Source organism: Aulonocara sp. 'chitande type north' Nkhata Bay, linkage group LG5, assembly GCF_057382095.1.
Source record: "Aulonocara sp. 'chitande type north' Nkhata Bay isolate Kocher_YH1m ecotype deep benthic linkage group LG5, A_spYH_male_GT1.1, whole genome shotgun sequence".
Classification (NCBI taxonomy): domain Eukaryota; kingdom Metazoa; phylum Chordata; class Actinopteri; order Cichliformes; family Cichlidae; genus Aulonocara; species Aulonocara sp. 'chitande type north' Nkhata Bay.
Genome location: NC_141348.1, coordinates 5,966,292 through 5,990,376, shown reverse-complemented (window position 1 = coordinate 5,990,376; position 24,085 = coordinate 5,966,292). Strand labels below are relative to the sequence as shown.

The 24,085-nt window shown below is 40.9% G+C and overlaps 1 protein-coding gene across 7 annotated transcripts in view; it reads right to left on the bottom strand.

Annotated features, from left to right (window-relative positions):
• Positions 1-24,085, bottom strand: part of LOC147329773 (receptor-type tyrosine-protein phosphatase gamma-like) — a 407,188-nt gene that overhangs the window by 88,375 nt on the left and 294,728 nt on the right. For all 7 annotated transcript variants that reach the window (XR_015129015.1, XR_015129017.1, XR_015129018.1 and 4 more), the window contains exons 7-8: positions 18,110-18,267; positions 5,370-5,562 (exon numbers count right to left, since the gene is read on the bottom strand). Coding sequence is in view for 3 of the 7 variants with exons in the window: in XM_086291106.1 (XP_086147232.1) it covers positions 5,370-5,562; positions 18,110-18,267 (351 nt within the window). In the remaining 4 variants the exon portion in view is untranslated. The remainder of the gene's footprint in view (positions 1-5,369; positions 5,563-18,109; positions 18,268-24,085) is intronic.

The window sequence follows — 24,085 nt, the reverse complement described above, 5'->3', positions numbered from 1 at the left end:
TGAGTACAAATACAAAATGCAGCAAGACATTAAAAAACAAAAAAAAAAAAAAAAACAGTTTTATTGATTATAATAGACTATCGGATTCATATCGGCAGATATCCAAATTTATGATATTAGTATCAGACATAAGTGGTATGGTTTCATCTCTAGGTTATACACTACTACTACATTTAATTATTAACAATTAATAAACTCTGGCTCACTTTCTTATAGTTTGCCTTTTAACCTGTCTTTCTCTGCTCTTATCTTTCTCTTTACCCCCAGTTATCACAGTGGATGGCTGCCCCTAACTGGGCATGGTTCTGCCAGAGTTAGAATAGCAGAAAAACTCCTATTAAAAAGGAGTTTCTTTCCCCCGTCATTCCCATTGTTGCCAAGTGCTTGCTCGTAGGGGGTCGGTGATTGTTGGCTTCCTGCTCAGGTAGTAGGTCTTTACCTTATAATTTAAAGTGTTCTGAGGCAATTGTTCTTCTGAATTGGCGCAATGTAAACGAAGCTCACTTGAAAATTTGATCAAATTGAAGTACCAGTCACTGAATATTTTCTCTTTAAAATCACCTGCTATAAAGAGCCTCAAGATGGTTGTGTGAGAAATCCCAGTAGATAGGGATGGGTATCGTTTAGGTTTTATCGGATACCGGTGCCAAATCGGTACTTTTGAAACGGTGCCGGTGCTCAAACGGTGCTCAAACCGGTGCTTAAAGAATGGAGAACACAAAATTGGTCCAAAAACCTCTCATGTTCAGCTGGTTTTTTGTAAAAAGATAACAATGTTAGCCTTTTCTGCAGCTATGGGACATATATGGTATCACTCTTGGCTGGAAGCAGTGCTTAAACAATGGAAAAAACACAAACTTTGTCCAAAAACCTCTCATGTTTAGCTGTTTTCCACTTTTTCTTTGGTCATTTTAGCCTTTTTGGCCAGGGTGAAGGGAGTATCTGCCATCAAACAAGAAGACAGCCGCATGTAACTACGACGGTGTTTGCTAGTTCACCTTACATGCATTAATGTAATAACGTGGTTAGCCTACTCAACGTAAATTACACACGAACAACATTAAGCTACTCACGCAGAGAAGAACGGCTGCTGCTGCATCATCATCCTCATCATTTCTGCTACAGTGGCATGGCTAGGGGCCAGGACTCTCCTCTTCGGGTTTTTGGGGATGTTGCTAACTCCGGGTCTGATAACAGGCAACCCACCCGCAGTAGATGTGCTCAGTGTGAGGTCTCGCAGCAAGCTATTAAATACAGCGCATTTCTCGGCTTTTAAAAAAAACGCTATGCGTCGCCAGGTGTTTCATCGGATTTGAGGTGTTACCTCCTTTGACAGTATCACAGTATCAGCTTAAAGCACTTGTTGCAGGCTGCTGAGTTTGCATCTTTTGCTGTGAAGTACAGCCAGACTTTTGACCGCTTCGCCTTGGACATTTTTAATCTGTAGCTCTGCTCTAAAAGAACGTACGTACCTGGACCCGCCTACTATCCTCGGAAACGTAAAATGATTGGCTAGAAGTGTATCACAGCTCAGGGAAAAAAAACACCGAAATAAAGCACCGAAATGTGCGCTGCTTTTCGGTCTGGTTACTACCATTTATGTCAGAACCGGTGCCATCATGGCACCGGACACCGGTACCCATCCCTACCAGTAGATCACCAGTTTCCAAAATACTCATACAATACTCTGACACATTCAAAGTCACTTAGATCGGATTTTTCTCCATTCTAATGCTTAGTTAATACTTTCTACTGTAATTCAAACCATGTTCTTCCTTCCTAAATATACTGAATTGCTGCCATGTAACTGGGTGATTAGATATTTGCATTAAGAAGCGGTTTAGACAGCTGTACCTGTTATTTTCATTTTAACTGTAATTCTACACACTTCCATCCAGCCGTCTTCCCTCCTCCTGATCTGCATTTCTTCTTTGCATACAGAAAATGTCTCATAGTAGCACTCAAGGACATCCTACACGAGCAAGCATAATGTGCCAGGAAAACACACACACACACACGCGTATGTGGAAGAGTGGGTTTGTGCATGTCTAGCATATATACTTTCCTTGCGGACCATATGGAACAGTGCCTGAAGGAAGGTTGGGGACAAACTCTTTAGGGAGAGATGACAGTGAACAGATGCTAGGCCTCACATGCAGACTTATAAGTCCACAGAGAAAAACAAGCACATTCACAAACACACAGCATGCATACACAAACTCTGCACACGTTGTAGCATTCTTTGACTGGTAATGAGGTGAGAGTGGGAGGTTGGCCAGTGTGCCTCCCACTGCCTTATGTTAGGAGAGTTAACAGAATTAGTACTAAAAAGACAGATAATCCAAAAGCACACAAAAAGAAAAGACAATCTGTACATATACTTCGTTTATTAACATTAAGAATCATTACCATGGAAGAATGATGTGAGGATATATTTTAGCAGATTAGGAATTCTGTATAGATCACCTGGGAGACCAAGTGATAGAACCAAGCACTAACAGAGGGTCAATGCCAACATTTTAAACAACCCTAGAACCACCAGGATGTGTCATTTTGACTCTATCCTGCAAAAACTAACAATAGTTACAAAGTTAAGACATTAGATTGAACATTGAAAAAAAATTACAACTTATTTTGGGGAATTGGTTGAGTTACAGTAGCTATGCTAAAACAGATCACTCACTGTGAAACAAAACAGGATATTGTCTACATTTTTTATTTGCCTACAGCTGGATACAATGCCATAAGAAATGCTTTAATCAATTAATTATTGTAAAAGTAGAACACTGAAAGTTTATCACCTTGTCCACATGCCTCAGTGTCATCAAACCAAGCCTCAGTCTGCTCCACTTGGCTTAAAAGCAATAAGATTGAGCTGCTCTGCCTGGGATTTCACTTTTTATTTCTTCAGATTAGTTCTCTGCACTTTGGACTCTCAGCTCATTTCAGCTCAGTTCATAGCAGCGAGGGAAATGTAGCTGTTTAAGCTAGTACAAGTACCTGACCCAAAGTAGCATTTTCCCTTACTTTGATCCAAGCATAGATTGAAACTACAGATGTAAATACCAATACCTCCTTTTATATAAATTAAGTCAATGAATATGAATAGGTCAGAGGTGTGGACTCGAGTCACATGACTTGGACTCGAGTCAGACTCGAGTCATTAATTTTATGACTTTAGATTTGACTTGAAAAAACGTTCTAAGACTTGTGACTTGACTTGGACTTTTACACCAATGACCTGGGACTTGAATTGGACTTGAACCGGTTTACTTGAAAAGACTTGATATTTCACCCCAAATATAAAATTTAACATGTATATTAGATGTACATGTAGATTGAAAATGTGACGTCATTCAGGGGTAGAACCGCAAAGGATTCTGGGAACTCGTGGCAAGAGGTACTAGCGCACGCAGGCTTTCAATTAAAATCAGTTATACAGCGATAAAAAGAAACACAAAAATGTCAAGAAGCCGTTGTATTATTAACTGCAATAGCCGGTCACATGACAGCCACGGAAAGCCGACGGGTAAAGAGATCGGTTGTTATCGGATTACGTCGTTGAAGAGAAATTGTTTGAGCCATGTTTCCGAAGTAACAAAGACGCGACTGGATTGCAGCCATTCAAAGACCAAATATAACGTCCCAGAACACTCCAGCTCACAGGTTAGTCTGCTCCAAGCATTTACACAAAGGTCAGTTTGCTGTTGTAGTTAATGCGTCATTTTTCTTAACATAATTGGTGATATAGGTTACAAGCAAGTCTGGCGCTGAACAGAAATTGTCGCGCTATGCTCCTTTGTTTAATGTGCATAAATAGTGAATTGTCCTGACAAAATGTTGCGTTTCGCTTCTGTTATTACCATGGTACATTGACAAAAACATATACTTTTATTCACAGGATAAAACAGTTTTTATGTATCACTAATTGCCCAGTACGATTACAGCAGTATTATTGTCACTGCTACATTTCTGTAACGCGTACCAGAAATTATTTCTACTACTAATTAATTACCGTTGAGCTCAAAGGTCCTATTAATAAACGGTTAACGAATGTGTATTTATGAAGACGATTTGTGAGACTGGTAAACGTATGATACGTACGATGGTCTTTCGTTCTACATGGTGCATTTCAAGGTCCTGTACCCATCCGTCGGTAAACTGTACCTGGGCTTGTTGCAGTGACCTGAAGTTACTAAACTTCATGAGTGTATGCGCTCACTCCAAGAACCGTATAAAAAGACCGTATGATTATAAATATGCATATAAATATGCTACGATGAGATAGCTGACTTCATCTAACTAGCAAATGTTGTCCAGGCTACGTTGGTGATGCAGTTTTTTTTAATGTGTATGATATTTTTGTCATGCGATTTTAAAGCCGGTGTTGTGCCAAAAACTGATTTCCAATGTTTCCGTGTATTTTTTTCCGTGTAATATCTTTATGTATGTTCGTAAATAGACTTCGGTGAACAGGGTTTACAAAGGGGTTATATATAGAATTAAAAAATTATCAGTTTTTCAAGTATCTTCACAACTCTGTGTTATTGTACTTACATTATAACCAATCCGGTCCCTTATCCCTACTTAAAATATTTTTAAAGAACTATTGGAATATTTGCTGCCATTTCTGCTGTCCTCTTGGCCAACTTACTCTTACAAAAGACATTTTTAATGTTAATGAGATTGTTTTTAACTGCAAAAATAAAGGTTATATAAAAGTCACTGCCAAAAACTGATTGTGGCTTCTACCTTGTTACACAGATGTTGTTTGTGGCTCAAGATGACTATATGTCATCCATGAGGGATGCATTTGACATCTGTTTCATATATTATAGCCCAACAAGTTACTTATAGCAGTTTAAATACAAGCAATCAATTTTGGCAAATACCGGAAATCAGTTTTTGGCAGACAATCACTTTTTAGCACAACACCGGTCCTACAACCGCATCTAAGAATAACATGCAGCTTATCTCAGAACTGTCGGTGAAAATTATTCTTGGAGCTAAGTTTAATTGAGCTGCAAGTTCACTATTTTGTCATGTGTTGAGAAAAACACAGATTTAAAAATTACATGGTCCAATATTTACATTTAGCATAACTGCAACCTTCTTTTTTCGTTTTTTTTTAAAGACTCGAAAAGACTTGAAATTCAAAATTTCAGACTTGTGACTTTACTCGGACTTTTACACCAGTGACTTGAGACTCGACTCTGACTTGCCTGACATTACTTGAGACTTGACTTGAGACTTGAGGATAAAGACTTGAGACTTACTTGAGACTTGCAAAACAATGACTTGGTCCCACCTCTGGAATAGGTAATATAAAAAAAACCAAAAAATTAATACTTAAAGTGTGAACATCCTACCTTTGGAAGCCTCTGTGCCATACGGGTTGCTGCCGCTGTCATTTAGGTCAGGCAACCAGGCATCTTTTACTGCAGACTTGAAGACGTGCCGGTTATCTAAGCTCTGGATGGGCCTGAAGTTGCTGCGCAGATACTCCACCGACTTAACATGGTCTTGTTGCTCTGTGGTGAAGATGGAGTAGAAAGCCTCCAACTGGTGGTAGTAGGGAAAGTGAACATTACAGCAAAATAGAGATACGAGTGGAGACAGGTAGTTATTACCAAGCAGAAGTCAATTTGGTTATTTTGAGTGTCTTTTCATTCTTTTTTTGCACTCATCACACAGAAGCAAAAGCCAATTTTACTGACAAAATAAAACAAAGCATTTCACAAAAATTAAGAATATGAGCAGGAAAATAAAGAAACTTTGATAATTGCCTGGCACGTGGCAGTGACCAATAAAGGACCTGACATAAAAATACACAGGTTTCAACGCACTGAAATATAAATTAATAAAAATGAAATAACATAAACACATAACACACATTTGAAAACAACTGCATGCAAATATATAAATGATAAATAAATGCATTTTAAAAAATAAGCAAACATGGGACACTACAAAAATGCTGAATGCTCACTGTTACTATTCCATTTAAAAAAAAGAAAAAACTTTGTCATTCCACCAGTAAAAAAAAAATTTTTTTTTAAAAAGGCCTGTGAGTTTGAGGGTCCTGCACAGTATCTTAGCTGTTCCTAGGATCGCGCTCTTCTGGACAGAGATCTCCGATGTTGTTCCTGGGATCTGCTGGAGCCACTCCTTTAGCTTGGGGTCACTGTACCTAGTGCTCTGATTACCAGTAGGACCACTGTTACCTTCACCCTCCACACCTTCTTGACTTTTTATTTCAGCCCAGGTTCTTGTGTTCCTTCTCCCTGATGTTGCTATCATTCAGTATTGCTACATTTATCACGACAGCCATCTTCCTCTGATTCCTCTTCTTGTCCACCACTGTCTGGTTGGTTAGCCATCACCAGTTTGTCAGTATCTGAAAATCCCATAGGATCTTAGTTTGGTCCTTCTCGACCACTCTCTGCCTCCGTTTCACCAAACCTTTCACCAAACCCCCAAGCCTCAGTTTCACTAAAACCTTTGTTCTCTTCTGAATCACTCGTGTTCCATTTTGACCTCAGGACTTCCAGGCCATACTCTGCACAGATGTTCTTGTATACTATGTAGAGATGGCACGATACCACTTTTTTATGTCCGATACCGATATCATAAATTTGGATATCTGCCGATACCGATATGAATCAGATATAGTGTAGCTTGTAATCAATAAAACTGTTTTTTATAAATAACTTGCTGCATTTTGTATAAGTTCATACTCAAGTTTTAAAAACAAAACAAAACACTAAAGTTATTCTGTTATACTCGTATGCAAAAAATACACTGCACCCAAAATATTTTATAGTTCAGCAAAACTGATCAATCTACTAAATTTAAACCTACTCCATCATCCCTATTCTGGTATCTTAAAAACCCTCTACTGCATGACTTTTTAATTTTTGGGGAAAAAATATTTCTCCTTATTTTGGGGGAGCTTTACACAGCAAAATCTCCAGTGTTAAATTAACACTAGAGAGTGTCTATACAGGGAGTGCAGAATTATTAGGCAAATGAGTATTTTGTCCACATCATCCTCTTCATGCATGTTGTCTTACTCCAAGCTGTATAGGCTCGAAAGCCTACTACCAATTAAGCATATTAGGTGATGTGCATCTCTGTAATGAGAAGGGGTGTGGTCTAATGACATCAACACCCTATACCAGGTGTGCATAATTATTAGGCAACGTCCTTTCCTTTGGCAAAATGGGTCAAAAGAAGGACTTGACAGGCTCAGAAAAGTCAAAAACAGTGAGATATCTTGCAGAGGGATGCAGCAGTCTCAAAATTGCAAAGCTTCTGAAGCGTGATCATCGAACAATCAAGCGTTTCATTCAAAATAGTCAACAGGGTCGCAAGAAGCGTGTGGAAAAACCAAGGCGCAAAATAACTGCCCATGAACTGAGAAAAGTCAAGCGTGCAGCTGCCAAGATGCCACTTGCCACCAGTTTGGCCATATTTCAGAGCTGCAACATCACTGGAGTGCCCAAAAGCACAAGGTGTGCAATACTCAGAGACATGGCCAAGGTAAGAAAGGCTGAAAGACGACCACCACTGAACAAGACATACAAGCTGAAACGTCAAGACTGGGCCAAGAAATATCTCAAGACTGGTTTTTCTAAGGTTTTATGGACTGATGAAATGAGAGTGAGTCTTGATGGGCCAGATGGATGGGCCCGTGGCTGGATTGGTAAAGGGCAGAGAGCTCCAGTCCCACTCAGACGCCAGCAAGGTGGAGGTGGAGTACTGGTTTGGGCTGGTATCATCAAAGATGAGCTTGTGGGGCCTTTTCGGGTTGAGGATGGAGTCAAGCTCAACTCCCAGTCCTACTGCCAGTTTCTGGAAGACACCTTCTTCAAGCAGTGGTACAGGAAGAAGTCTGCATCCTTCAAGAAAAACATGATTTTCATGCAGGACAATGCTCCATCACACGCGTCCAAGTACTCCACAGCGTGGCTGGCAAGAAAGGGTATAAAAGAAGAAAAACTAATGACATGGCCTCCTTGTTCACCTGATCTGAACCCCATTGAGAACCTGTGGTCCATCATCAAATGTGAGATTTACAAGGAGGGAAAACAGTACACCTCTCTGAACAGTGTCTGGGAGGCTGTGGTTGCTGCTGCACGCAATGTTGATGGTGAACAGATCAAAACACTGACAGAATCCATGGATGGCAGGCTTTTGAGTGTCCTTGCAAAGAAAGGTGGCTATATTGGTCGCTGATTTGTTTTTGTTTTGTTTTTGAATGTCAGAAATGTATATTTGTGAATGTGGAGATGTTATATTGGTTTCACTGGTAAAAATAAATAATTGAAATGGGTATATATTTGTTTTTTGTTAAGTTGCCTAATAATTATGCACAGTAATAGTCACCTGCACACACAGATATCCCCCTAAAACAGCTAAAACTAAAAACAAACTAAAAACTACTTCCAAAAACATTCAGCTTTGATATTAATGAGTTTTTTGGGTTCATTGAGAACATGGTTGTTGTTCAATAATAACATTATTCCTCAAAAATACAACTTGCCTAATAATTCTGCACTCCCTGTATGGGTCCACACCTCTGAGTGTTAAATACAACACTGTTGAGTGTTAAATTAACACTTTTGACAGTGTTATATGTTTAAAAGTAACCTAGTCAGTTTTGAAGATTAACAATGGCTAACACTGAGCAGTGCTTGTTTTCTAACACTGGAATATTTCTAACATTTTGAGTTATTTTCCAGCTCACTGTCCTCACTTTCTGAGGACAGAAAGTGCACATTCCCTTGGTTTCCTTGCATAAAAGGTTTTTACATCCATGTCCTGTAATTATGAGTAGATTGTAAAGTAAAAACATTGACTATGATCATATAAATGCACACAAACACATCTCTACACACATATGCAAATGCATTATATTGCCTGAAAAAGATTGGGCTAACTGCGCAGTGTTGCCTTGAGGCAAAGAATGAAAATTAACAGTTTTACTGTATAAATAAATTTAAAAAAGTAGAACAAACAATCAAATATGCTTCTTAACATATTCATGCACATACAAGTATTTTTTAATATACATTTATTTCACTATAAACATGTAAAATAGTGATCTTTATCTTGCCTCCTAATGGAGATGTCTGTCATGTAGTGCAGCTTGCAGAAAGGGGTCCTGCCCCCCAAATGAAAGTCACACCACCTTCAACTCTTCATTTTATTTCAAAGAGATGTGCCTGGTAGCATTATTTGGAAAAAAAAAAAAGGTTGTTTTTTTTGAAGGGCCAGTGTAAGGCATGAAAATGTGATTTGTTGCCACAGGGCAATGCTATGCTGTAGAGGGTTAAAGAGTACTTAGCAGAAATATTAAACAACCTAACTAATAGGGTTGCCAACTCCCAGCAAAAATATTAGGGATCCGCCCCCACCCTCCACCTCACAATGCTTAATCGTCATAATCAACTTTAATTTAATGCACGTGCAAAACAAATGCACTAGTGATGTGGTGTTCGCGAACGAAACGGCTCTTAGAGCTGGATCTTTGAAGTGAACTACGTGAGCCGGATCCTTAATGGGAGCCGTGGTTTTTTTTGTTTTTTTGTTTTTTCTTCTTTCTCTCACCCTCTCTCTCGCACTTTTTTTTTTGCTTCACTCCGCACGCGAGCCTTGTGCTTGCGCTGAGCAGAGGGGGAGGGGCAGTAGTTACACTCGCAGTAGCACAGGAACAGAGCAGGAGAGAGAGAGAGAGAGCCAGGGACAACAACGTCACATTAGAAAGGTATAGTAATCATCCACAACTATTTTCAGTTGCAGATGATAAATGATTCAGAAAGTTTATTCATGCAGGTCCATATGACAGAGAATATGCATCTTCTTTTTGTTTTCATATTATAATTTATATTTAATTGTGTTGTGGTTTGCAGTGTTTTGTGTTGTTTCACTTTAAATTTGTTTAAAAGGAAAAAGCTGAAAATTTAAATAGTTAAAAGTTTAAAATGTAAATAGTTGATTTTTGTATTATATGATTTATTTATTACATTTTATGTGGAGTGAACAAATAAAAGTATATTTACAGTGGCCCCTACAGACAAAGCACATACAAACTCCAAAACACGTACAAAACACAACAGAAGTGCTCCAGGATGCTAGGGGGCAGTGTTGAGCTTTTGTTACCTAGTGGCTAAACAAGCCAGCAAGTACCAATGACCGGATTTGGTGTGTGGTAGTAACAGGTAAATGTAAATTCTTTTTTAATTATTTGAATATATATGAGTGCTTGTGTATAAATACACACACAATACACATATGCTTTCAGTTGTGTTATTTAAGTGATCTAGGTAGCTCTGTTTGGAAGTTCAGTTAACGCTAGAAATGTGTTTTGGAGTTTGTACGTGCTTTGTCTCTAGGGTCCACTGTATATATTTATATATAAACATATATAAATAAAACCACTTTTTTTTTTACATTAATAATTCCTTTTGTGCATAATTTCATATTGTTGTTAATAATAAATTAATTAAAGCAACAAAACAACCTGAAGAGCCGGTTCTTTTTAGTGAGCCGAGCCAAAAGAGCTGGTTCTCTAAAAAGAGCCGGAAATCCCATCACTATTTCCCTCCCAGGCTTCTAGACTTCTGATTGACCAAAATTTTGTTTTTAGCCTTTACATGTGGACAGACATATTTTTTTAAAACTGCACGTGTGGATGAGATTTTTTTTTTAAAAACGAAAATGGAAAATCTCTGTTAGAGTGAATTGTTAAATGTTGTCATTTTTATGCTTACCATCTCTACATTGTTTCAAACTGTGTGATCAAAGACATTCCTTTGTTCCCCTCTCCAGCCTGTCGAATGGTGGGAGGCTGTAGTGTTTTATTACAGGCACATCCCATGTGAAGGTTGTGTTTTGTTGTTTAGTAAACTTCCTGCCCTTCATGGCCTCACTTGTGTTGTGCATGGTGAACCAATAAAGGAATTGAGCCATATATAGGGTGTGGGGGAGACTACCCTTTTTATGACCAAGGATGTTGTTAAAAACAGTTGTTATCAGGAAGTCCCGCACACAGAAAGACACACTCACGTACACACACACACACACACACAATGCCTTATCTTTTGTAACCATAGGGGGGTTTTACAATGGGAGGTGCTTGTGTGTACTGTAACTGTTTTCAATAAAAGGCGGCAAGCGGAGCCCTGAGTCGAGGTCGTCTGTGGTAGGATTCAGAGTGCTCTGAGACACCGACCGGGGCCTCCCTTGCGCAAGTAAAATCGATTGATCACTGTTGCCTTGCATCATTCCTTCACGGAAATAAGTCTCACGAGTTAGCGAGGTCTAAGTTTAGACTCAACAATCTCCATTTTTAAAAATACCTGTGTACGTGTGGATATAGCCTAAGTATATTTATTTGAAAATCCAAATCACCATATCAGTATTTATTCTGAAGAGGTATTTTACAATGTCATGTTACAATTTAAAATGTTCTGAACCATCTCAGGTGGAAGGATTAACTCACCCATCCTACTTAGAATTGGTACTCATAGGTTAATCTCACTAGTATTTCTCTGTTGACATCTCAATTTTAGGGCAATTGTGAAATGAGTCGAGTATAACAAAAAACATTAAAAGGTTGACGACACACGAGACCGGCTCTTCATACACATGTGTCCACACACGCAGTCTGTTTGAAAGGAGCCGATTTTTGTTGAGCTGTCATGTAAGTATCTGAGCATCGGCCCCTTTTTGCTAACCCTACTTCAACTATCATCCAAAACGAAAGTGTTTCAAAAAGCAAAACTCAACAGGCCTTTGATTTTATTCACTTCAGGCTGAATCTCGTTTCGAAAACCTGAGCCCAAAGCAACCGTAAGTCAATTACAAAATGAAAAGTGTCACTGAAATTCCAGGAGGTAGCTTACAAAAGCTGTATTCAGGAGTTTCCTGTCATGTCAAATGTTTACGTGCAATAAAGTTTCTACTCAAATCAGCACATATGTCTTTATTGGCAGTGTTAAATTGATTGTACTGCTTACACGTATTGTTGGTATGTTGTCCTTTGAAAATAGAATAAACATATTCCTTCCATATACAAACATTTTAAATAAATAATATGTACTGAGCACTGTTATGTACCCAGTAGGTTTGGGTGGGAATTTTGTAAAGCGCTTTATTGAAGTAATGTGGCGGTCAAACAGGTGGTCGGCGGGCTGCAAGTGGTCACATGTGATGGCCCTGGTTTTCCTGAGACAGGAGAATCTGGCAATGGCCTACAGGGGTGGCAGAGGGCAGCCAGGGATTTTTGGGGCAGTGTTTATTGTCCTCGGCGCAGCCCCCTGCGTACTAAACACCCAGGCAGTAAGAGAGTACGCTCTCAAATGAGGAGTGGCAGAAGGTCAGGTTATTTTCCTCAGGACACAGGAAGTGTAGCTGCTGCAGGACCTTCTTTACCAAGTGGACCAGAAAAAAAAAAAGTTTGTTATTGCTATAAACATGGGCAAAATATTGTTCTGTCAGTAGTCTTAATGCCGGATCACCTTCTTATTTATGTTAAGTAACAGGGCTTAATAATTAGGGTGGATGGATTTTCCTTCTCATTAGGGATCAAGGGGTCACTTCAAGGAGGAGTCTCTGGAGGTAGCTTATTAGCAGAGGATTAGTGTCACTTTTGAGTGTGTGCAAGACAATGATGCATCTGTGGTACCAAATACTCAATTTATGTTTTATTTATAGAGCACTTTTCTCAACACTTTGGAGCTCAAAGTACTTTCTATAAAACCACACACACGCACACACACACACGCGCACACACACACACACCATTAAGTGCGCAGCATCTGCTGAGTTATTCTGCTCAAGCTGGCCTGGTTACACAGGATTTCCTTCACAATTACAATATGATGAACGTAGTAAATAACATCAAGTCACACATAACACTGAGTTGAACTGAACAATGGTTATCTTTGCATTTCCCAAAGAAAAACCTTGACAGTTTTAAAGTATAAACTACTGAAGGCACAGGGCAAGTTTAACATCAGGGCTCTTTATTTAATGCTTACTTCCATACTGTTCATATTTCGTGCTTTGACAGTATGATTAAGGCCAAATCTTCCCTTATAATAATGTCTACACCAAAAGCGGAAGGACAGATCAATTTGGAATGGAGTTATCTAACACATTTTCAGACAGCAGAGTGGTTTTACAACTTAATTGGAGAAAATTATCACTCAGGTCACTTTTTACCTAAAGCACGGAGTAATAACAGCCACAGTGATTTAAAAAACAAACAAACAAACAAACCTCGAACTTCTAGGATTTATCATACAGGTTTGTGTAACCATTGCAACTGTTATGAACAGTAATAATAATTTTTTGCACATCAAGTCACCCTGCATATTAAGCTCATAGCTCTTTTGTAGATCTCTGTTTCACACTTTAATATTGTCTTCTTTTTTATCTTCTTTTGTTTATTTGTACCATTTGTATTTTATGTTTTATTTCTATTTTACATGTTAATCGGCATCTGTGTGTGGACAGCAAAGAACGAATTTCATTGCACAGAGAAATGCCTTCTTTTCCTTTGGACACATGACAATAAACACTTCAACTGTTAAATACTATTTTAAATGCTTTGTCCTAAAAAAACAAACAAACAAAAAAAACCCAGAACAACTCGTAATTACCCTTTGTAAATCTCAATATCAATTCAACATTTATTAATATTTAGAACAAAAAACTTGATTATTGCATACTTGTCTTGCCCATTCAAAACAGTGATAGAAAACTTTGTGTGTATGGGACTTGCCACTGTTTCACTGAGACAGCTTTGTAAGTTTAACCCTTTTCATGATTTATTTTTTAAGAGATCAGGTAGCTTAGAGTAAATTAATTCTAAGTTGTTTATTTTCAGACTATGTAGTTACATTGCAGATTATTGTGCTTGCAGGCATAATGCACTTTTCTTTATATAGCGCCTTTCTAATCTTACTGACCACTCAAAGCAGAGCATGTTATTCTATACACTTATAATAACCAATTAATATAACATGCTTGTCTCTGGAACAGGAGTGCCTGAAGGAAACATTCACAGGGATACACAGGCCATCTAAACTGCAGGATATGCAGGAACCTTCCTTTTCGAGTATCTAGGAAACGTTTTACTACAAGACGACAGTGCAAACCACTTTACCACCATGCCTCTTATCAATCCATCTTCTCTCTAGGCATCCTCTGTAGGATTTCTGTTCCTTGTGCAATATATATATATGATCACTCCTGAGCTGTGTTACTATTTCAAAGTTTAGAACTCCCACGACCCATCAAGGACCAGCAGGTGCCTGTCTCTGTCAAATCCTGAGCAAACAGATCAGATAAAAATACACACGGACATGACTTTCCAATACCACCATTTTTCTTGGTAGTGGACCTGCCAATTCCAGTACCAGAATAAGCAGGTCCACCACTGGTGCCCTGTGCTTTTCACAGATGAGTATGAGTTCACCCTTAGCAAATGTGATAGGGTCTCAAGGAGATGTGGAAAATGTTACCCTGCCTACAACATCACTCAACATGACAGATTTGGTGGTGGGTCAGTAATGGTCTGGGGAGGCATAGCCATGGAGGGACGCACAATTACTGAAGCCAGGATGCTATACCAGATGTTCTCCATGGAACCATCCAAAACATACTGTCAATGGCAAGAGAATAATATGAGAACAGCCCCACCAATACTGGAGATGAACCAGTCCTGTTCTACTGAGCATATGGGAGAAGGATACAGCAGAGGACAACAATGTCCAGTGGCTAGTGGATCTAAGAACAGATTAAAGCACAGTGGCAGACATCCAAGAGCAAGTCTTTGTCTAAGAGCTGGACAGAACAGGCCCTGGCATGATTCACATCTACTGGCTAAAGCTAACTGCACTCCATGACTGTCTGGCAGCACAAATGAGCAAAATGCTAATAGATGAGACACAACCAGAATGGCTAATGAAAGCCTGGGCAGTCCTAATCCCAAAGTCAACTACCTGACTCAGCACAACATGAAAGAAACCTGTCAGCCATCATAGTGTCTAGCATGAACAGGCACATTGCTCAGTACATGGGCGGGGCACAGAAAGGAATTTGGCAGAATCACTACAGGGACAAAACACCAGCTGTTGGCAGATAGAACAGTCACTAGAGACTGTAAGACCAGACTGACCAGCATGTGCACCTCCTGGATTGATTACAGGAACACTTATGACTCAGTCTCTAACACGTGGACCTGAAATGTCTAGAACTATAAAAGATCAATGAGGCGATGTGGAGAACAACACTGGAGGCTAGCCTCAGCCAGATCATTAACAAAACTGACTTCAGATACTAACTATAGAATGTGTCTGTGAAGGTTCTCAGTCATCCAGGTCATTGTAGTCTAAGGAGCTTGGGAAGAAAAGCGTCTGGATTTTTTTAAGTTGCTTGAAGACCTTTCACCTCTCATCTGAGAAGCTAAGTTAATTCCCAATAAAACTAACAAACAAACAAACATCTGTCTCCTATTTTTTGTCACACATGAAAGAAGCATCAATATCTGATGAGAAGACTCATTTATTTTTGGTTGTTTTTTTATCAACAGGAGAAGAATGTCTCTAACAAGTTGATTTGTTCACCTAGGATGATTTGTCTTAATTTTCACATGGCATTGCTTGAATTTGACCCTGAAAAAGGCGTATGAACCCTGTTCCACAGTTTCACTCACTGTAATAAATTCTTGTCATGTACGCTCCACTTCTGTGTTAAATCTGCTCTGGGTCCAGTCTGTATGGCTCACACCGTGACAGACCTCTTACTTTAAAAGTAAGAGGTCTGTCAGTTACAAAAGTTGTAAATGATTTTATTGCTTTGTTCACACTTTTCCTTCTCACATTCCATAGTGAATACATTCCGGATCATGCAATGCATGAGTGGGGCACAGAAAGGAATTGGCAGGAATACCAGAGGAGCGAAACATCAGCGGCTGGTAGAGAAAGCAGTTGCCCGAGACTGCAAGGCTAGAGTGACCAACCTGTGCACTGCCTGGATTGATTACAAGGAGGTCTATGCTTCGATGCCCCACACCTGGATCCTGAAATGACTACAACTGTACAAGATCAACAGGACCCTTAGAGCCTTCATCAAGAACTCAATGGGGATGTGACAAACAACATTGGAGGCCGACTGAAAGCCTATAGCACACGTCACCATCAAGAGCGGGATCTACCAAAGAGATGCGCTGTCCCCACTGCTGTTCTGCATAGGCCTGGACCTCCTCAATGAGATCATTAACAAGACTGTCTAAGGATATCAGCCACTGTGAGTACAAGAAAACAATTATTAGAATATAATGTGTTAAATTTGCTTAGATGAAAGGGTCCAGCAGTAGATCAGAGGAATAGGGAAGGATTTGTCTGTGGGTTTCAGTTTGGTTTAGCTACAGTAGAGGGAGAGGAATTTATGCACACCAGGTGTCAGCCTGTCATAAAAGGAGACAGGAAGCTACAGATGGGGGATGCTAATGCTAGTACGTGAAAAGCTTATAATTGTCATAACTTAGAAGTAGGTTTGCAGGAGACCCTCCACATGCTTAGCTGTTAAAGTAAGACAACAAGAGGCCAATGGCCCAGTGGATGCAGAGTGGGGGTCTCAGTGCTTGTAATATGTTAACTGTGTTTTGTATGTTTTGTAAAGGAATTTGGTGTAGCTTGGGTGAGGGGAGATGGACTTTTATGACCAGTAGGAAGTCACATACACAGAGACACACTGTGCTTTAACTGTGGCGACGCACACCCACCCACACGCACAGTCACTCACGTACACTCACATAAACACACAGGTACGCACACACACTGGCACTCACGTGCTTGCACATACATATACAAACACAGAGTTTACAACACATCATGTGGGTTTTATGATGGGGTCGCTTCTATAAAGCTGGTTGTAACAAAACAAAGAAGTGAAGATCTGCAGAGGGACACCAGCCTTGAACGTCCCTCCTTCTAGAAGGTGCATGCGTAACTGAAGATGAATAAAGATTTTGTGAAATAACCACTCAGTCCGGTGCCGTCTCTGGAGACCCAACGATTAAAAAAAGAACCGGAGTGAAACTGCTTTAAGTAACACCACCTCTTCTACATCGATGATATCTTGCTGTATTCCCAGAGCGAATGGGACATCACTTCACTGATCCACTCCACAAGGATCTACAGCAACGAAACTGGAATGTTATTTGGACTCGAGAAGTGTAATCGGATCGTAACAAAGAGAGGAAAGGTAGTCAGAACTGAGGGCATCACACTACCAGAAGGCAACATTGTTGAGGACAGCTTCAAGTACTTGGGAATCCCACAGGCAAATGGGAACCATAACGAGGCCGCTAGGAAAGCTGCAACCACCAAGTACCTGCAGAAAGTAAGGCAAGTCCTGATTAGTCAGCTGAATGGCAAGAACAAGATCCGGGTTATCAACACCTATGCCCTGTTGGTGATCAGGTATCCTGCTGGGATAACAAGCTCCTGACCATTCATGGAGGATTTCACCCCAAATCCAGCACACTGAATCTGTACGCTAGAACCACATCCAGAATAAGACAATGAACATCCACGAGTACATCAGACAACTGACCACATGCTCAGTGAATACCTCAGACAGCAGAAACCCAAGAAAGAGGAGCAAGAGCAGCCAAAATGGGAGACACCCACTAGGGTGGTCAAGAATGACTGTGCTAAAATCCTGTGGGACTTTCAGATACAGACGGACAAACTGATGATGGCTAACCAACCGGACATAGTAGGGGTGGAGGAGAGGAAGACGGCCATAGTGTTAGACGTAGCCATAGCAAATGACAGCAACATCAGGAAAAGGGGACACGAGGACCCTCATGCTCACAGGCCCGTAGTAGAGAACCCGAGCTTAAGGGATAGACCGCCAGCAGAGGAGAGAGGGGAATTTTTTACATTTTATAAAATAAGTTGTGGTTAATTAACTTCAGCATTAACATAGAATAAAAATAAGGTTTTGCAATATGTTTAAATGAGTGGTGTTATTCTTATATAACTAAGGAAACAAGTTGACACAGCTGTATTACTGGCATGCTTCTTACCTGTTTGTAAGAGAAGTAGACAGGACTGCTGAAAATGATCCACTCTACCACCTTGCTGCAGGGTGGAGTGGTCAAAGAGCCAGTGTAACGATAATAACTTCCCAGTGAGGATGGCAGCAGGTCCTTAAGCACAAATGGCTCCAGAAAGGTCTCCTTTTCTGTTTGAAAGATAGTAGGACAGATAGTTTCAATCAATGCAATATAATCTATATAACAAGCTTTATTTCCCTGCAAACTGAAGTGGCAAGGGTTCAGACTTGCTTCAGAGCCTTTAGGTTTAATGTGTCACGGCCCAGCGGCACGAGGTAACAGAGATGGACACAGGTGCAGAAACCAACCCGGAAGCGAGACGATAAGGGAACAAAGGATTTATTTCCGCCCACAGGCAAACACAAGCAAAAAAAACAAAATGACGCCACCACACTAGTGGCGCGTAGGATAATCTAAGATAACGGAGGGTGACCTAGACACCTGTAGGAGACGGCTGAACAGCAGAGGCAGCGGGGAGGCGGAAACAGGACTAGGTAGGGGCCGGGGCACTGGAATAAGAGGAGATCACGGTCAGTGGGATCCAGCAGACAATCAACGATCCTCCACAGTTGAATTGAGTTGCTTTACTTGGTTTCAGGTGGGGGGGACAGGTGGGGCGGAAGGCCCGGAAGCGGTCGAGATGTGGGGAGGCAGGCAAGTGAGTGGTGGGCCGGCAGGCCACGTCGTATCAGCAGCAAGCGGCCCAGGTGCAGGAAGGCGGGAGTGAGGGAGACAAGACCTCCACTCCAGGTGCTACCTATGGGGATAGCAGATACTCAGGCGATGAATGGTTGAGAGCGCAGGTCTGATATACTGCCGGAATAATTGCTCACAGGTGGTCAGCCAGGGAGGAGCAACCGAACCTAAAGGAGGAGGGGCCGCTGTTGGAGACCTGCAGGTACCCTCCCAGACCCTGACATAATGTCTTGATTTCCTTTGATTTGTGCTTTCATAATTTAGCATCCCCAAGAGATGACAGAGAAAACAACATATGATTGTCAGCCTTGAAGTAACATTGTCAACTTTGACATAACTTAGTGTTTCACTCTTTAACAAAATGCCCAAGAACATGGGTGGGTAAAAAAGCTTTGAAGATGATGAAAAAAAAGAGAAGAAAAATGTTGGCAGAAGACACCATAACAAAAAAGACACCTGTGCTTCTTTTACAAACTGCCTTGCAGTTTGTTGCAAGGTAGCCAGTGAATGTCCCTGCACCATCAATGTGAAATTAAAAGGCTGAATGAAAGGTTCTAATAGCAAACACAGGGACCCAGTGTCTTTGCAAGGGTTTGCAGGTTTACAGATGGAAAGGTTCATTATAGCAATGATATCCAGGAATGATGAGAAACATGAGTTGTGGTGGTTGGGAGGACCATGTGGTTTTCTTTTGTCAGGTTATTCATTTACCGTATTTCCCGGACTACAAAGCGCACCTGAATATTAGCCGCACAAGCTAAAATCAGGGGAAAATCCTGTTTTGTACATACATTAGCCGCACCTGACCAAAAGCCGCAGGTGTTTCAATGTTGACTTATCATATGTAAGAGAATATGCACAAAGGGAATTGTCAGGAAAGAGATGGCTGTTTGGAGACACATCCCTTTTATTAATATTTTGAAAAACAAGTTACGGGTACATATTTGCATAACTTTTTAGGTATATGTAAAAGTAGCGATAATTACAAGTACGAAACATGTACTGTGCTTCATAAATGAGTAACAAATGTAGTACATAACAATAACCTACAGCGCACCAGAAAAATAGATTCGGACTACCTTTTAGGCTCAGGTGCAGTGACACGGCTTTAACAAGAAGAAAAGTCAGTCATTCACCATCTTTCTCTTCTTCCTGCGCACTAAAACCACCAAAGTCCTCTCCTCCAGTGTCGGATACGAACAGGCTCAGGGTGGCTTTGTCATCCACTCTCAGCTTCTTTCCTTCGTTGTCACTTTCAAAACCAAACAAATCCTCGTTGTCAGTGTCAGAGTTGAACACCCTCTGAAGGGCCGTGGCGGTGTCCTCCTGATAGAAGTAACTTTTAAGTTTAAACTGCAGATGTCTATTATTAAAAGATACCTCCGTTATAAAGCTTTCAAATGTATTAAAATGTTCATATATTTTTGTATCACATGCCATTACATCCTGTCACGTACACACACACACACACACACACACACACAGAACACACACACATGCTGATAAGTAAGCTTGAAAAACAGGAAATGCTATGCAACTGTCTCTTGGTATAAATAAATCTGACTGCAATGCCTCGGTTGTGAGTATCACCCGATCACTCACCCGTGCACGTAGCTCTATGAAACTCCTTTTGACTGTCTTGTATTCCTTCATCGTATTTAAAAATGTCACACACCACTGACACCTCCTCTCCATCATGCAGCAGTCCAGCCCTTCGAAATCCGTTGGTGATCGTGGATGTTTTCACACTTTTCCACGCTGTCAGATTCCACCGGTGGAGTTGAGCATAACTTGCTTTTCGCAAGTTTATCGCTGCTCGTCATCCACGCCTCCGGCTGAACGTGTAGCGCTACTTTGAAGTTTGTTTTTCGCGCTACTTGTACGGCACTATGTTGCCTGGCGGATGGACATGTGACTAACATACCACTCTTGAACCCCGATACTGTGTGTCTGATCACATGCCCTTCCGCCAGGCAACGTAGTGCCGTACGACAGCGGAACAAACAAAACAAATCGTCTTACGATATCACAAAAATCATGGACAATCCATAGAAAAGCCGCACCTGACTAAAAGCTGCAGGGTTCAAAGCTTGTGCAAAAAGTAGCGGCTTATAGCCCGACAATTACGGTATATTTAATGTTTCTAGAAGTTACATGTTTCAGATCATCAAACTAATTTGACTATTAGACAAAGATAACACAGGTAAACACACAATGCATTTTCGAAACGATGATTTCATTCATTATGGGAGAACAGTTATCCAAACCCACCTGGGCCTGTGTGGACAAGTAATTGCCCCTCTTGTTAAATCATGAAGTAACTGTGATTAACGACATTTGTTGGAATGCTGAGTTCAGTTTCACTCAGGCTTGATTACTGGCAGACCTGTTGAATCAACGCATCACTCAGGATCTGTTTGACAATGTGAAGGAGGCTAAAAGATCTCAAAAAGCAACACACCATGCCACAATCTAAAGAAGCAACTGAGAATCTATCAGTCAGGAAAGGGTTATGTTTTGAAGGAAGGCTCGGAGGAGGTTGGAGCTTGTTACCATCATGGGTTCATTCGGTCAGGATGAGAATGAACAGTCAACAATCACTTGCAAGTTTCTTGTTTTACTGAATAATGAGCAAAAGGAAAGACACGCATGGACTGCTAACTGAAAGGAAATAAAGAAAATAAAGTGTGTCACTCAGTAACTCAAAATAATAGATGAACTCAGGAGACTCAAACAGAAACTCACCTCAGCTGCCGCCCCATGTGGGAGTAAAGAAAGAGTTAGCGGTAGGTGAGTGCAGTCCTTATATAACGGGTGACAGGTGAGTGCAATTAAGGGCAAGCACCACACCCAATCAAAGGTGAGGAAAAGAAAAAAGGTGCAGCTGGTGAAGTGTGCTGAAAGGTGAGTCTTTACAACAGCCGCCCCCATATTTCTAGCGAGAAATATGTTTAACTGGTTAGAGTTGACCTTTGTCAGGAAGTGGGGCAGAGGAATCAGACACGCCACAGGTCTGATATAGGTTCTGTCCTGCACTAAGACTTCTACAGTTCTGATGCGCTCATCTGGGCTCTTTAGGAGTGTTACTTTTCTACGGGCCAGACAGTTCAGGAGGTCAACCCAGAGGTCGACGACGCAGGCCAAACAGTTCAGGGGGCCGACCGTGGAGCCAGCGGTGGCGGCGAAGCAGGTCCAAATGCCGACCGAATGGGATGCAGCTGCAGGCACATAACTGCAAATCGTCAGGCAGTTCTGCAGGCACTGGGCACAATGTACGGGGCTTGGTAGAGACAGGACCAGGTGAGTTAGGACCAGGAAGTGCAGTGACCTCTGGCGGAATGGCAGCCACAGGCAGTGAGTCTGGTGATGGCGGCACTGCAGGCGACGACATAGAAACTGCTGATGGTAGAGTAGGAGGTAGCTGAACGGATTCAGAGCCATCAGCGGACACGAGGATGTGCTGGAATGGATCTCCTGAATCTGAACTGAAAGATGTGAACAAACACTGGGCATGCGTGGAACTGTCCTCGGGTTGTAAGTTTGTGATCGGACCTTGGAGTGTACATCCTAAGCGGGTTTTGACCGCTGCAGGAGATCCATATGGACCAGGTCTCACTGGAGCAGTAGTCGTGATAAGGTGAGTATGATTTGAGCCTTATTTTAAATTTTAACAGTACACTAGAACAGTCACTAGGTCTATCAAGGTACAATGTCCTCACTACAGGACTAACTTCAGTTAGTTCAGGTCTCTGATTCACCTCACACAGGATCTGTAGATGTCATCCCATGCAGGTGACAAAGTCTTCTCTCAGATCACACTTTGCAGCCTGAAGAGTCCTAGCACAACGCCACCACCATGTGTTTCTCTTTATCCAGTTTATTTTCTCATCCTTTGTTTTGTGAATAAACTCAGGACACCTGCTAATGTGGTGTTCAGGTGAGCAGCAATATGCACATGTTGCCTTAGTCGTTATGATTGGTTTTCTTGGCTGTACAGTAGGGGTGGGCGGTGTAAACGGTATACGGTAGAAACGATATAAATTTGGCCAACGGTAGAGATTTTGATGGTGTCATCAAGCTGCACCTGTTTTAGTCGAAAGCATTGCAGCGGCTGCAAACATCATCTGCAAATTACAGTAATAGCGACAGTAATAGCAAAGCACTTTTGGAATATGGGAAAGCCAAAAACTGCACTTTCTCCACTTCTGTACCATTGATTCATTCATGCTGAATTCTATCACAGCGGCTCTATTCCCATGTTGTTGCAGTCAGAGGTGTGGACTCGAGTCACATGACTTGGACTCGAGTCAGACTCGAGTCATTAATTTTATGACTTTAGACTTGACTTGAAAAAATGTTCTAAGACTTGTGACTTGACTTGGACTTTTACACCAATGACTTGGGACTTGAATTGGACTTGAACCGGTTTACTTGAAAAGACTTGATATTTTACCCCAAATATAAAATTTAACATGCATATTATATAGAGATTGAAAATGTGACGTCATTCACGGGTAGAACCGCAAAGGATTCTGGGAACTCGTGGCAAGCGGTACTAGCGCACGCAGGCTTTCAATTGAAATCAGTTATACAGCGATAAAAAGAAACACAAAAATGTCAAGAAGCTGTTGTATTATTAACTGCAATAGCCGGTCGCATGACAGCCACGGGAAGCCGACGGGTAAAGAGATCGGTTGTTATCGGATTACATCGTTGAAGAGAAATTGTTCGAGCCATGTTTCTGAAGTAACAAAGAGGCGACTGGATTGCAGCCATTCAAAGATCAAATATAACGTCCCAGAACCCTCCAGCTCACAGGTTAGTCTGCTCCAAGCATTTCCACAAAGGTCAGTCTGCTGTTGTAGTTAATGCGTCATTTTCATAACATAATTGGTGATATAGGTTACAAGCAAGTCTGGCGCTGAACAGAAATTGTCGCGCTATGCTCCTTTATTTATTGTGCATAAATAGTGAATTGTCCTGACACAATATTGCGTTTCGCTTCTGTTATTATGGTACATTGACAAAAACATATACTTTTATTCACAGGATAAAACAGTTGTTTTGTATCACTAATTGCCCAGTACGATTACAGCATACAGTATTATTGTCACTGCTACATTTCTGTGATGCTACCAGAAATTATTTCCACTACTAATTAATTACTGTTGAGCTCAAAGGTTATATTAATAAACGGATAACGAATGTGTATTTATGAAGACTATTTGTGAGACTGGTAAACTTATGATA